Source organism: Chelonia mydas, chromosome 10 (assembly GCF_015237465.2).
Source record: "Chelonia mydas isolate rCheMyd1 chromosome 10, rCheMyd1.pri.v2, whole genome shotgun sequence".
In the NCBI taxonomy this organism is placed as follows: Eukaryota; Metazoa; Chordata; order Testudines; family Cheloniidae; genus Chelonia; species Chelonia mydas.
In genome coordinates, this window is record NC_051250.2 from 42,066,301 (window position 1) to 42,079,521 (window position 13,221).

At 47.0% G+C, this 13,221-nt stretch overlaps 1 protein-coding gene and 1 long non-coding RNA gene across 5 annotated transcripts in view; one reads left to right on the forward strand and one right to left on the reverse strand.

Annotated features, from left to right (window-relative positions):
- Positions 1-426: 426 nt before the first annotated feature.
- On the reverse strand, positions 427-6,705 carry LOC119567190. Its single transcript, XR_005227092.2, has 3 exons — positions 6,568-6,705; positions 1,364-1,503; positions 427-1,048 (listed from the first exon to the last, which is right to left on the reverse strand). It is a non-coding gene; the product is annotated as an uncharacterized LOC119567190 (long non-coding RNA).
- ADPGK (ADP dependent glucokinase) overlaps positions 6,654-13,221 on the forward strand; it is a 33,579-nt gene continuing 27,011 nt past the window's right edge. Inside the window, exon 1 of one of the 4 annotated variants that reach the window (XM_037910420.2) lies at positions 6,654-7,085. In XM_037910420.2, coding sequence (XP_037766348.1) covers positions 6,886-7,085 — 200 coding nt within the window. In that variant the 5' untranslated portion in view covers positions 6,654-6,885. The remainder of the gene's footprint in view (positions 7,086-13,221) is intronic. The other 3 variants (XM_037910421.2, XM_037910422.2, XM_037910425.2) reach the window with 3 other exon arrangements.

Here is a 13,221-nt window from a genome sequence, read left to right on the forward strand (position 1 = left end):
CTCTGGCTTGCTCAGCTGTCTAATATGTATCTAGCTTAGCTGGCTAAGACAAATCCACCTTTTGCAAACCTTCTGTGAGCCTGTGATCAGAAAGGCAAGCTCAGAGAAAGGCCTTTAAACGCTCAACACCGGTAAAAGTGTGCCAGCTCTGAGTGGCTAAAAACTATGTGCTGTGCCTGTAATTTCCCACAGCTAGTTTGCAAGCAAAGAGGAAAATGTATCTTTTGTCTGTTCCCTACTACACTCTTTTCTCCCATTTTGTGTGAGCTTGTCGGAACAGGCTCAGCCGCCTTCAATAACTCAAGACCATCTAAACTGGCTTTCTCTTTTTTATTTCCTCCGCCAACGAGAACAGTTAATACCATCAAAACTGCCAATGAGAGGGGTTTCATATAAAAGAATAACTACACAGAAGGGACTAGGGGAAATTGTTAAAATGGAGTTTTTATTTAACTTTTTAAGTTTCACATGCATTAACTCTTTTCCCACCCCCGCCTCTTTCTGCATGTTTAAGAAAAGGTTATGGTGGTTCTTACAATGGGGTAAGCTATTGCTAACATGTCACACAATGTTGAATCCCAACTTTGTAATGTTTGTAAAAGTAAACAAGTTTTTTATTAACATTTTATCTCTTCTTGGGCCTGAGCCACACTTCTTCATCAATCCAACCCACATTTATACACCCCCACCCCAATACAAAAATACATGGAAAGCCAGATGGCTCAGGGGGTTGGGAATAAGGGACAGACTTTCACTTCTAAACTGACTGTTTCACCTCTCATTTGGTAGCTTGAATCAATCTCAGCCCTGTTCTGGCTTGACGTTTGGCTCCTTAAGTGAAATGACTTTGCAGGGGCAAGTGTGTTGTAGTTTTGTTTTTGTTTTGTATTTTTGCAGGCAGGAGTCAATATCATAAAACTAACTGTTCAGTTGTCTCTAACTGGTAGTATCATTAGTGGTGGAATGGGCCATAGAGACTGAACTCCAGTTGTCCCTAGAGGTGGTTCCCGAAGAACATGGTTTGAAAGCTGCCTGTGTGGTACTTGTTCTGTGGGGAAAGGAAGACTTTAGTTTCCACGGCTGACAATCCAGCACATTTCAGCAGCACCAGATTTAAAAAATAATCTTCCCAAATTGGGATTCTGGCTAACCACCCATCTAATGTCATAATGTAGGAAATCTGTCTCAGGTGAAATAGTGCTAACAATGAAATCCCAGAACTGTACCAATATAATGAGTTGCAACTGTCTTATGGGCATGTCTCCTTATGATGTTCTATGGCAGGGCTATAAATAAACATGCTTCCCCAGGTTGAAACGTGATTGCACTGAATGGTTTTAGCAGGTATTTCTGTGATACTCACATAGCAGGGAACAACGGGTTGAATTGGAGGACCCTCCCCACCTTATATGAACTCCTGTAATGCTGATGCCTCCTCACAATGTACACTTATCACTGAGGGAACATGGATACCAGCAACTGATTGGCTCTGAAGACCAGATGCTGCAATGAGACAAACTTGAGTCAGTGTGAAGCAAAGGAAACAGCTACAAGCATGGCTGTGGGCTTTTTTTGTTTAGAACAGGACTAGGGTTCAATCATCAGTGGGAATGCTGGAGTCCAAAGTGTCTGTGGCACTTGGAATGTGACCACTGATCAGAGAAGGTGGGAGTAACAGTCATGCAATGGTTGTGCCGCCAGCCAGGGGCCAGCTTCATGCACAAACTATGGAGAATGTTTACAAACAGCAACACTGCTCATGACAACACAGCACATGGAAAAGAAGAGCCCCCATTTTCATTTTTTGTACACAGATGACTCTACAAATTACACCCATTATGAATTACACAGGCTTTCAGTGAATAGTAAATTATAATAACTTGTACTCTCAAATTTCATGTCTCTTCATGTCTTCCATCCCCAACCTCGCTGACATTGTCACATGTGGGCAGAAGAAGGAGAGAGGGAGGGAAGATGTGCTACTGCTATACAAGAAGCATGTAAAATTAAGGGGTTTAAGAATTTTTATTTGATTTTTATCCATTTAAATTTTCACAATTGTGGGAAATTATGGGGGGTTCATATAATTACTTAATGACAATAGACGTTGAGATTCAAAAAATTAAAGCTTCATAACTGTTAAAATACAAATTGTTAGCATCATGTCAAATCATACAAAGGAAATATCCGTAAATCAAACTCTAAGATCTCAAGCAGCATTTTTCTTACTTTGCCTATCTATAAATTTTGGTCATCAATGGAAATATATTTTCATTGGTTTGTGTGTATACAGTGAAATTGGCATTTACCTATGTAGCAGAGTCTGAATGAGCTCTCCCCTGACATCAAGTGATGGATGAGCTGTGGAGGAGGACTTCAAGGAGGTGATCTCGTTTGCATAGGCACACCCACCTTGCCTAGGCACTCAGCATGATTGGCTGCTTGCCCAAATGGTCACTTTTGGCTGGTGTGGGATCCCCAGTCTCCTGCTTATTGGGGCAGGACTAGGGTTGTTATCCTTGTTGAATGAATTGAGGGCAGCAGCACGTACTTGGCATTTCCCAATTGAGGGACTCACCCTCAACTAAATGGCACTCACTAGGCAGGGGACAGGCGTTCCAAAGCCTAGTGAGTAGAAACAGGTATTTCAATGTGTTTGGTGATGTGGAGGCTTTTTAAAGGCTGTAGGTAGTACTTAATCCTTTCTTTATCTGCTGTATAATAACAGAGTTAATTGAGAGTTTTGTTACGTACTACAGAGCTGAAATCAATGATACCTAGGTCTAAGTATTAATGCTGCTTTGGGGTAGTGTCTCTGATTTCAGAGATTACCCAGGGTGCACCAGCAGTGAGGCTCCTGCACTAACAGCTGAAATCACTGAGAGCTGTGTTAAGTGGCGGGCCCTGAAGACAGTTTGGTAAGCAGCCAGCAGGGTGGTTGGCAGAGAGGTGCAGTGAGTGGCCAGCAGTGTGGCTGGTGGAGGGTGTGGCAATTGGTCAGCAGGGCGGCTGATAGAGAGGGCCAGAGCAGTAGGGTTGCCAACTTTCTACTTGCACAAAACTAAACACCCTGGTGCCGCCCCCTGCCCTGCCCCTTCTCTGAGGCCCTGCTCCCTCCATCTCCCTTCCCTCTGTCGCTTACCTCCCCACCCTCACTCACTCGCTCATTTTCACTGGGCTGGCTCGGGGGCTGGGGTGTGTGAGGGGGTGAGGGCTCCAGCTGGGGCCAGAAATGAGTTCAGAGTGTAGGAGGGGTCTCCAGGCTGAGAGAGTGGGTTGGGATGCAAAGGGGGTGAGGGCTCTGGCTGGGGGTGCAGGTTCTGGGGTGGGTCAAGGGATGAGGGGTTTCAGGTGCAGGAGGGGGCTCTGGGCTAGGGCAGGGGGTTGGGGTGTGTGTGTGAGGGCTCTGGTTGGGGATACAGACTATGGGGTGGGGCTGGAGATGAGGGGTTTGAGGGTGTAGGAGGGTGCTCCAGGCTGGGACTGAGAGGTTTGGAGGGTGGAAGGGGTGACGGGGCTGGGGCATGATGCGGGAGAGTGAGGGCTCTGGCTGGGGGTGCGGGTTCTGGGGTGGGGCCAGGGATGAGGGGTTTCAGGTGCAGGAGGGGGCTCTGGGCTAGGGCAGGGGGTTGGGGTGTGGGCTCTGGGATGGGGCTGGGAATGAGGGGTTTGGGGTTCAAGTGGGTGCTCTGGGCTGGGATTGAGGGGTTCGTGGGTGGAAGGGGGATCAGGGCTGGGGCACGGGGTTAGGGTGCGGGGGGAGTGAGGGCTCTGGCTGGCAGTGCAGGCTCTGGGGTGGGGCTGGGGATGAGGGGTTTGGGGTGCAGGAGGGTGCTCTAGGCTGGGATTGAGGGGTTCAGAGGGCAGGAGAGGGATCAGGGCTGGGGCAGGGGATGGGGCCTGGGAGGGGACCAGGGGTGCAGGCTCTGGGCGGTGCTTACCTCAAGCAGTTCCTGGAGGCAGCTGGCATGTCCCTCCTCCAGCTCCTACATGGAGGGGCTGCCAGGCGGCTCTGCACGCTGTCCCATCCGCAAACGCTGCTCCCGCACCTCCCATTGGCCACGGTTCCTGGCCAATGGGAGTTGCGGGGGCGGCACTTCGGGCAGGGGCTGCATGCGGAGCCCCCTGGCTACCCCTACGCGTAGGACCCGGATGGGGGACATGCCAGTTGCTTCCTGGGAGCCATGGGGCGCAGAGGCTAGCAGGGAGGCTGCCAGCCCTGCTGTGTGGCGCCACCAACCGGACAGTCAATGGCCCGGTCAGGGGTGCTGACCACAGCTGCCAGGATCCATTTTCAACCAGGTGTTCTGGTCGAAAACCAGACACCTGGTCACCCTACAGAGCAGAGTCCCGCAGAGACAGGCGGCAGCAAGCGAGTGCCCAAGCAGCGGAGCATGTAAGGTGCCTCCTTACTCCTCCCTCCACCCAGGTGGGAGGTGAACTTTGCAGATGCACCTCTGAACTCTGGGTCTGCACTGTCCAAGGACAACAACTGTGAGTAGGGTGCAGAGAAGGGACGGACATGTTAAAGTGACTTTTGGGTTGCAGGACTTAAGAACCTGAAGGGTGGGTCTTTTGCTCATAGTTTATGTTTATGAGCCCTGGTTGCAGTGTTTCCCCAAATTAATGCTGGGCTACTTCCCTCCTTTTATTAAATAATACACTCAGACTCTGCGCTTGCAAGAGCGGAAGTATTGCCTCTTAAGACATGTCTATACTTACCTCCGGAGCGATCGATCCAGCACGGGTCGATTTATCACGTCTTCATTAGATGCGATAAATCGACAGCCGTGCACTCTCCTGTCGACTCCAGTACTGCACTGGAGCAAGAAGCGTAGGCGGAGTCGACGGGGGAGCATCAGCAGTTGACCTACTGCAGTTAAGACATTGCAGTAAATAGCTCTAAGTATGTCGACTTCAGCTATGCTATTTTTGTAGCTGAAGTTGTGTAACTTGGACCAACTTAGCTCGCCCCTCCCCTCCCCTCAGTGTAGACCAGGCCTTAGAGGCTCCCAGAGGGTGGTGTGTAATTGTCCCAGAGGGGGTGGGGGCTCAAGCTGGTTTTGTGTTGTACTGTTGAAGAGGAACTGCTAGATACTGAACCTGGCCCTTGTTGCTGCCAGCTCTGACTGGCAGAAGGGTTACACCTATATTTACCAGTAAAAAAATAGTCTTTCCAAGCCTAGGTATAACTTCCTCTCTTCCACACACTAGCCAGCCACTGACAGTCGCCCACTTGCAATTTGTCATCACAAGTATCAAGTTAGTCCATGTTTTTTACATTTCCCATCATTTCTGACATGACTTGTGAATTTTGCCCTTTGTTACAACAGCCACTTCTTGGTAAAAACACACAAATTATTCTTAAATCTATTTTTAAGCCAGTCTCATGACTTTGGGGGGTTGGACTCATGATCTTTGCAGGTGTGCAGTTGGTTATCATGTGAATGAGTGGTTTGGGGTGGGCAGGGGTTCACTGTGGTTTGAGGCATTGTGGCCTGCCCTGATGCCCGTGAGACATTACACAAGAGCACAAAAGACTAGCCCTAGACCAAATGGCACCAGGTAAGGAGTGTCTCTGGCACCCCCTCGCCATTTGTTAAACTTTTGAGTATGTTATTTTTTATTGCATTTGTATCCCATTTCACGACTTTGATGCATGATTTGCATGTGTGATTTATCCCTGTCATATAAGATGATAAATTTGCATGCTAGCATCTGTAAATCTGTATTTAGTCATGCCACATATAAGCAAATAAAAAAAATTCGTTTTCTTTAAGCTTATAAAAACTTTTTAATTTTACGAATAACTGAAATGTACTAACATCAAGAAACTGAACTGTGCACCAACTTTGGGTGGATCAGTATTACTGTTACAATAAGTGATAGCCTGAGACTGTTAACCTTAGTCCTTCCGTTCAAAAGGTCGCTTTTCTCACCTTTGTCCTCGCGAACTGAAGCACAGCATAGATAGGTTTCAGAGTAACAGGCGTGTTAGTCTGTATTCGCAAAAAGAAAAGGAGTACTTGTGGTCTCTAAGGTGCCACAAGTACTCCTTTTCTTACAGCATAGATAGTGGTTTAATGGATATCTCTGTCATCTCATTAAATATGTCCTTTATTATTCGCTACTTATACTCTTCAAATCTTAAAACACAAGTACACTTTCATAATTACACAATAAAACAAAGTTCACAATACTGCAGCTGGGCGTGAGTCATCTCACTTCATTCTTTAGATCTCATTGACTGACTGGCACAGCAACCCGAGCCTGGCACCCTCCCAAACCTGGCACCCCACGTGGTCACCTGCCCCTAAAGCCAGCCCCGGGGGCACAGAGCCAGGCTGCTACTAGAGGCCTGATCCATGTGCACGTCTTGGACTGTCCCTCATCTCCAAAGGAGATTTCTCCGCGGCCCCCCTGGTGGTACATTCTTGTTCCCCCTCTCTCTATTCCCCTATTGGTACATGCATGCTGGTTGCCGTATTCCGCGGCCACTGCCGTATTCTGGATGCGCGGGTGCGCAGCCGGAGCCCCTCTGGGGTGACTGGGAAGTTACGTACATACCGGTGGGACGGGTTGCGCTGTTTCTATAGAGCTGGTCGCTATTCCCTAAACTGTTTAAGGCAGGTCGGGGCGCGTGCCGGAGTGGCGTTACGGAAATAGCGTAGGGAGGCCCCGCTGGCCGTCCATTGATTCCTGCTCCTAGGACGTGGCGAGTCCCAGGCAGAGTCGCCTGAACGAGAAGGCAGGTCGCCGCCTGAGGAGACGCCGGGCAGCTGGGCTGGGGCCAGACCCGCCTGCCGGGGGCCGCCGCGCCCCGAGCCGGACAGCTAGAGCCACCGACCCCGGCCGCTGCCCCCGGGCCGGGCTCGGAACCCCGCCATGTGGCCCCGGGCGGTGTGCGTGGCCCTGCTGGCCCTGGCCGCGGGCTACCTCTTCGTGCGGGAGCCGGAGCTGCCCGGCGCGGCGCTGCGCTACCTGGCCGGCCGCCTGTGGGCCGAGCCGGCCGAGAGCAGCATGGCGGCGGCCTGGGAGGCGCTCATCACGCGGCCCGCCCGGCCGTGGAGCAGAGTGGCCGTGGGGTGAGTCACGCCGGACGGCGCGGTTCCGTTCACGGGCGGGGTCCTGAGCTGGGCCCCGGTCTCTGGGGCTAGGCCCTGCCGGCGTCACCCCGCACCTAGTGCCGCGCCCCCCGGCGCCCAGCTGTTGGCGGCAGGGCCGTGGTCAGGGCTAGCGCCGAGGCGGAGACACTCGTGCCGGGCGAGCTTTGCCCATCAGGGCAGAGCCCTGCCGCCGGACTCTGGCGGGGAGCCAGCCCAGAGGCCAGGCAGCCGCTGTGAAACAGACGCAGGGCTGCTGCGTCGTGTCCTAGTTTGTGCTTTGTCAGCGTGTGGGGCCTAATTCCTCTATCACCGCTCACAGCTGCTGCGTTGCAGGACTGCAGACTTGTTAAGAGGTTATCTCAAAATGCAAGCTAAAAGTAGAAAATAAAGCTAGAAGTAACACTGGGACCAGTGTCCATCCCTGGGGAGTACTGTATTAGAAAGTAAATGTGAAGAGCATAGGGTATAACATTTATAATCAGGATTCTCCTGATTATGGGTGTTTTTTTGGAGAGCTTTACTGAATTTGTTTGTCAGAAGTGAAAGTTGTTTGTTTTCATCCTGATCTCACAAATTTACATCAGTATTAAACTCTGCACAAGAGATCTGAAAGGGAATAGACAAGTAGGCTGTAACTCTTGGTTAGGTGTGTTGGCAGAGCTGTGTGAGAGGCCAAGACTGTACAGACTAGTGTCTTTCTGCTTTTAGAGACCACTTGTGCAGAAAGCTTCATGGCTTTTCTATTTTTGATCATATTTGAGAGTATATCTTGGGTATTGTGCAGGCGGATAAGCCATCGGTTTACTTTCCTGTAAAAGGATTATAAAAGTCACAGGACTACTGAGAGATCATTAGATAAAAGGATCTGCAGAATCATATTTATCAGGGGTTGAAAACCCCTCTCGCTGAAAGTGAGTGCAAAACTTGGACATATTAGTTGGCTGAATGGCTGGTTGGGGAGCTACAGGCTCATTCCCTGGAGGTAGGAGGTGAGAGCAGAGAGTAAGGAACATGTGGGGAGTAGGATGACAAAGTAGAGCACTGAGTGGGATTTTTGTGGAAGCAGGAAGGAAAGAAGTTCAGAGATGGAGGTAGAGAACTTGGTGTAGAGCAGGAAAAAGGAAAATAAGGGATGGAGGGAGAAAGCAAAAGGAAATGGATAAAGATGCAAGAAAATGCAAGAAAACTCCCCGCTAATAAAGACAAGAGAGGGTATAACAACTACAGAGGTATTAAATTATGTTTAAATTAGGGCTTTCAAGTGATTAATGGTGCAATTAATCAAGATTTAAAACAATAATAGAATACCATTTATTTAAATATTTTTGGATGTTTTTTACATTTTCAAATATTGATTTCAATTATAACAATACAAAATGTACAGTGCTCATGTTATTTTTTTATTACAAATATTTGCACTGTAAAAAACAAAATAGTATTTTTCAATTCACTTAAGTACTGTAATGCAATCTCTTAACTATGAAAGTTGAACTTACAAATGTAGAATTATTTTTGAATGCAGTTATTTTTTGTAAATAAAATATAAAACTGTAGAGCCTACAAGTCCACTCAGTCCTATTTCTTGTTCAGCCAGTTGCTCAGACAAACAAGTCAGTTTACATTTGCAGGAGATAATGTGGCCAACTTCTTGTTCACAGTGTCACTGAAATTAACAGGTGTTTACATGGCACTTTTGTAGCCAACCTCGCAAGATATTTACATGCCTGATGCGCTAAAGATTTGTATGCCCCTTCGTGCTTCAACCACTATTCCAGAGGACGTGTCCATGCTGATGATGGGTTCTGCTCAACAACAATCCAAAGTAGTGTGGACCAAATGCATATTCATTTTCATCATCTGAGTCAGATGCCACTAGCAGAAGGTTGATTTTCTTTTTTGGTGGTTCGGGTTCTGTAGTTTCCGGATCCTTGTGGTGTTCTTCTGAAAGCATGCTCCACACCTCATCCCTCTCAGATTTTGGAAGGCACTTCAGATTCTTAAATCTTGGGTAGAGTGCTGTAGCTATCTTTAGAAATCTCACTTTGGTACCTCCTTTGCATTTTGTCAAATCTGCAGTGAAAGTGTTCTTAAAATGAACAACATGTGCCAAGTCATCATCTGAGACTACTATAAGATTAAATATATGGCAGAATGCGGGTAAAATAAAGCCGGAGACATACAATTCTCCCCCTAGGAGTTCAGTCACAAATTTAATTAACGCCCTATTTTTTCAATGAGTGTCATCAGCATGGAAGCATGTCCTCTGGAATGGTGGCTGAAACATGAAGGGGCATACGAATGTTTAGCATATCTGGCATGTAAATACTGTACCTATCAATGCCGGCTGCAAAAGTTACATGCAAATGCCTGTTCTCACTTTCTGGTGACATTGTAAATGCAATGGGAAGCTGTATCTCCCCTAAATGTAAACAAACTTGTTCATCTGAGCAATTGGCTGAACGAGAAGTAGGACTGAGTGGACTTGTAGGCTCTAAAGTTTTGCATAGTTTTGTTTATGAGTGCAGTTATATAACAAAAAAAATTTCTACATTTGTAAGTTGCACTTTCACAATAAAGAGATTGCACTACTGTACTTATGAGGTGAATTAAAAATACTGTTATCATTTTTACAGAGCAAATATTTGTAATAAAAATATAAAATGAGTAGTATACACTTTGTATTCTGTGTTGTAATTGAAATCAATATATTTGAAATCATCCAAAAATATTTAATAAATTTCAATTGGTATTCTATCGTTTAACAATGAGATTAAAACTGCGATGAATTGTGATTAATTTTTTTCAGTTAATCACATGAGTTATCTGCGATTAATTGACAGCTCTAGTTTAAATAATCAAGTTAAAAGCTCACTGTACAGTATGTGTTTGACTCACGAGACCGTGAACCCCCTTGTTGCTGGGTGTGGCATAGCATACTGTCCTCCTTAGGCACCCCCTGTTGACAGCCGCTTTGGCCACATAGTGGTTAGCTTCTTCATGTGACTCAGCCCTTTGGCCTGGTCACACAGAGTCCCACCCCTTCTGGGGTATACCAGTAGTCCAGCAAACAGTAGTCCATCCACCTTGTGTTGGGCCTTTAGTCCAACTGTGGACTCACTAGTCCTTACCCCATATACAAAACAGAGTTTTAGTAGTCCATACCCCTTGTCAGTGTTTTTCTGCTCCACCTTCCTCAGAGGGCTGGTAGAGGATCCCAGGTCTTCTCTCCCCTGGATTCCAGTCTAGGGACCCTTTAATAAGCAATCAAAGCTAGACAAAATAGATTCCCTTGCTGGCTCCCTGGATCACTTCCTATCTTGCCTGTCTTAGGCTTTTGTCAGAGCCTCTTCCAGGGCTCCGAGTGTATCAGCTCCACTGTAAGCTTCTTCCACAGGCTCACTGCAGAGCTTCTTAGTACTTTATTCCACCTAGCTGGTTCTGCTGCTGCTGGAGAGTTTTTACTCCCCTAGAAGGGCAGGCCCTGGCTCCACAGGGCCCTTTCAGACCTCCACCACCATCAGTACAGAGAATTCTTGGCAGACTCACTTCCCTTCCCAACTACGTGGGGCTTCCTGTTCCTGGCCAGCCTGTCTGCCTTCCAGGAGGCTCTGTATGCTAGCAGTCCAACTCAGCTTCATGATTGTAGCCAGCCTTCTATCACTGAGAGCCAGCAACCTGCTGTCCTTCTCATCAGCCCCCAGCTGAGCTGGGTTGTTCAGCTCTTTTAAGTCCTCCCTCCAGGCTTGATACCTACTGGAGGTGTAGCAGCAGGGTGATGTGGCTGATTGAGCCCACAGGCTCTCATTAACTCCTTCCAGAAATCAATAGGTGGGTTTGGTATGCCCCATCAGACTGACTGATGAAGTTGCAACTCAGGGCTTGTCTACACTAGCGCTTTAAAGCACTCAGACTTGCTGGCTTGGGGTGTTAAAAATCACCACCCTGACCGCAGCAAGTCTGAGCGCTTTAAAGCGCTAGTGTAGACAGGCTCTGAGCGCTGGGAGTCGTGCTCCCAGCGCTCTGAGCTAATCTCCTCGTGGAGGTGGATTACCAGGAGCGCTGGGAGAGTTTCCAGTGTATCCATGTCCCAAATCAATACTTGATTCTACTTCCTTTACATTTCAGGGCATGACAGCACAATTAGACCTTGGCTAGTTGACTAATCCTCAAGTGTGAAGTAATTTCTTTTCTAACCCTTAATTATTATTTTGTGGCTGGTGTTAAAACAGTTGGGCAGGGTATAGCTTGGTGATTTGAAATTGTATCAGAATGAAATTTTTCACAACGATGCAGATATTCCCTAAAAAATAGTAAAATAGTTGACGTTGACAAATACAGTGTGAGGTTATTTTTGGTGTCTGATTTTTTTTTTTTTTTTTTTTGCCAGGCTTAGAGTGGAAGAAAACATCATTTTATAAACCACTTAGTTCTCAGTTTGAGTCTGCTTTAAAGAGGCTGATCTATTGATGCACACACTGAACACCTGTGGCCTCAAAATTTAATAGTGCTCAGACTATACAGAGGCATTAATGTTAGGGGAGTACATTAACAGCATGGAGGGTGTGGTAGAGAAATGGGGGGGAGACAGAAGGAAGATATCTGGAAAATTATTAGAGGTGTAGGAGCAGCTCTCACTTCAAACAACATAACTGGTTCATGTCCTTATAGCATTGTTAATGGTATAGTAAAACACCAGGCTGCTGACCTTTGCTCCGGTGGCTTTGACGTAGAAATGTTGGTTGATCTTACTGTTTCTTCATTTCCACCCCCCCATTATGTGTGAGGACTGTAGCTTCTATCGTATATAAGCTCATTGCAGGATACAGAGGAAAGGTTTCTGATAGTTCACAAAGTATTTCAGCTCATACTCTGAGAACTCGCCAGGCCTTTAATGTCCTTTAGTTTGTGTCTTGCTGCATTCACTTGTGGGCAGTGCAAATCAGGCAAGAAAGGTCACTGATATGGCGCAGTGCTTAGTGAGTCTGCCTACCACTTTTATCCTTCTCATTCTTGACTGAAGGTGCATGTGTAGGAGCTCAGGTATCCAGGTAATTAGGGCCATGTAAGAACATAGTGTAAACTGGATGTGCTGCACTAGCTGTGTGGATGGCTAGAATTTCTGGTATGGGGAAATGATGTGATTGAAAGCTGCGTTCAGAGAGATGCTAGTATAGTAATTGTTGAACTTGCCCCAGTAATTATGTCCTTCCTTGGTATCTGAGAAATGCTGACAAACATAATGAATAAAAATGTTCACATAAACATTCCTTAAAATATGTCAGTGATCTATGCAAGGCTCTTCTCAAGGGCTGGAACCATCGTGGGGGAAGAATGTGTGTTCCCTCAGCCCAACAACCCATTCTGGCCAGTCAGAGGTGTAACACTGATCATGCTGGCAGCTGTCTGGAGAAGTGGGCACTGTGTTGTGTAGTTTTTTGTTTTCCGTATTTTTCCAGGCCTTTGAGATGAAGCTGGGCAACGGGGGCAGGAGAACCTCAAACGAATGGGAAAGAGTGAAAAAAAAAAAGAAACCTAAGGTTGTGGGGCTGATAGAGGAGTCAACAGAACCAAAAGTTCAGGAGAGAGACCTTGGGGAATGGGAAGCAAATTGTTTAATTTTAGGGTGGAGATTGTATTTGCATGACTGTCAGTTAATAATCAGTTTAATGGTACTTCTCCAGTTCCCTGTAAACCTCCCCCCACCCCCCATTCCCTTGAAAAGTGTGACCATGGGTGCGTCTGGATTTTTCTTTTTCACCTTCCCCACCCTATAGAAAACAACGAAAAACAAATCCCAGAGTGGCAACTATCCTTGAATTTGGGTGTTAATCTTTGGTGGTACCATGCACTGTCTCACCAAGAGTGACAGATTTGTAACTACGAATCTTATGGTTGTCTACACTTAAAATGCTACAACAGCACAGCTGCACTGCTGTAGTGCTTCAGTGTTGACACTTTCTATGCCAATGGGAGGGAATTCTTCTGTTGACTGAATGCTCTCTACACGGGGACTTAGGCCTTGTCTACACTGCCACTTTACAGCTCTGCAACTTTCTTGCTCAGGGGTGTGAAAAAACACCCCCCATAGCGCTGCAAGTTTCAGTGCTGTAAAGTG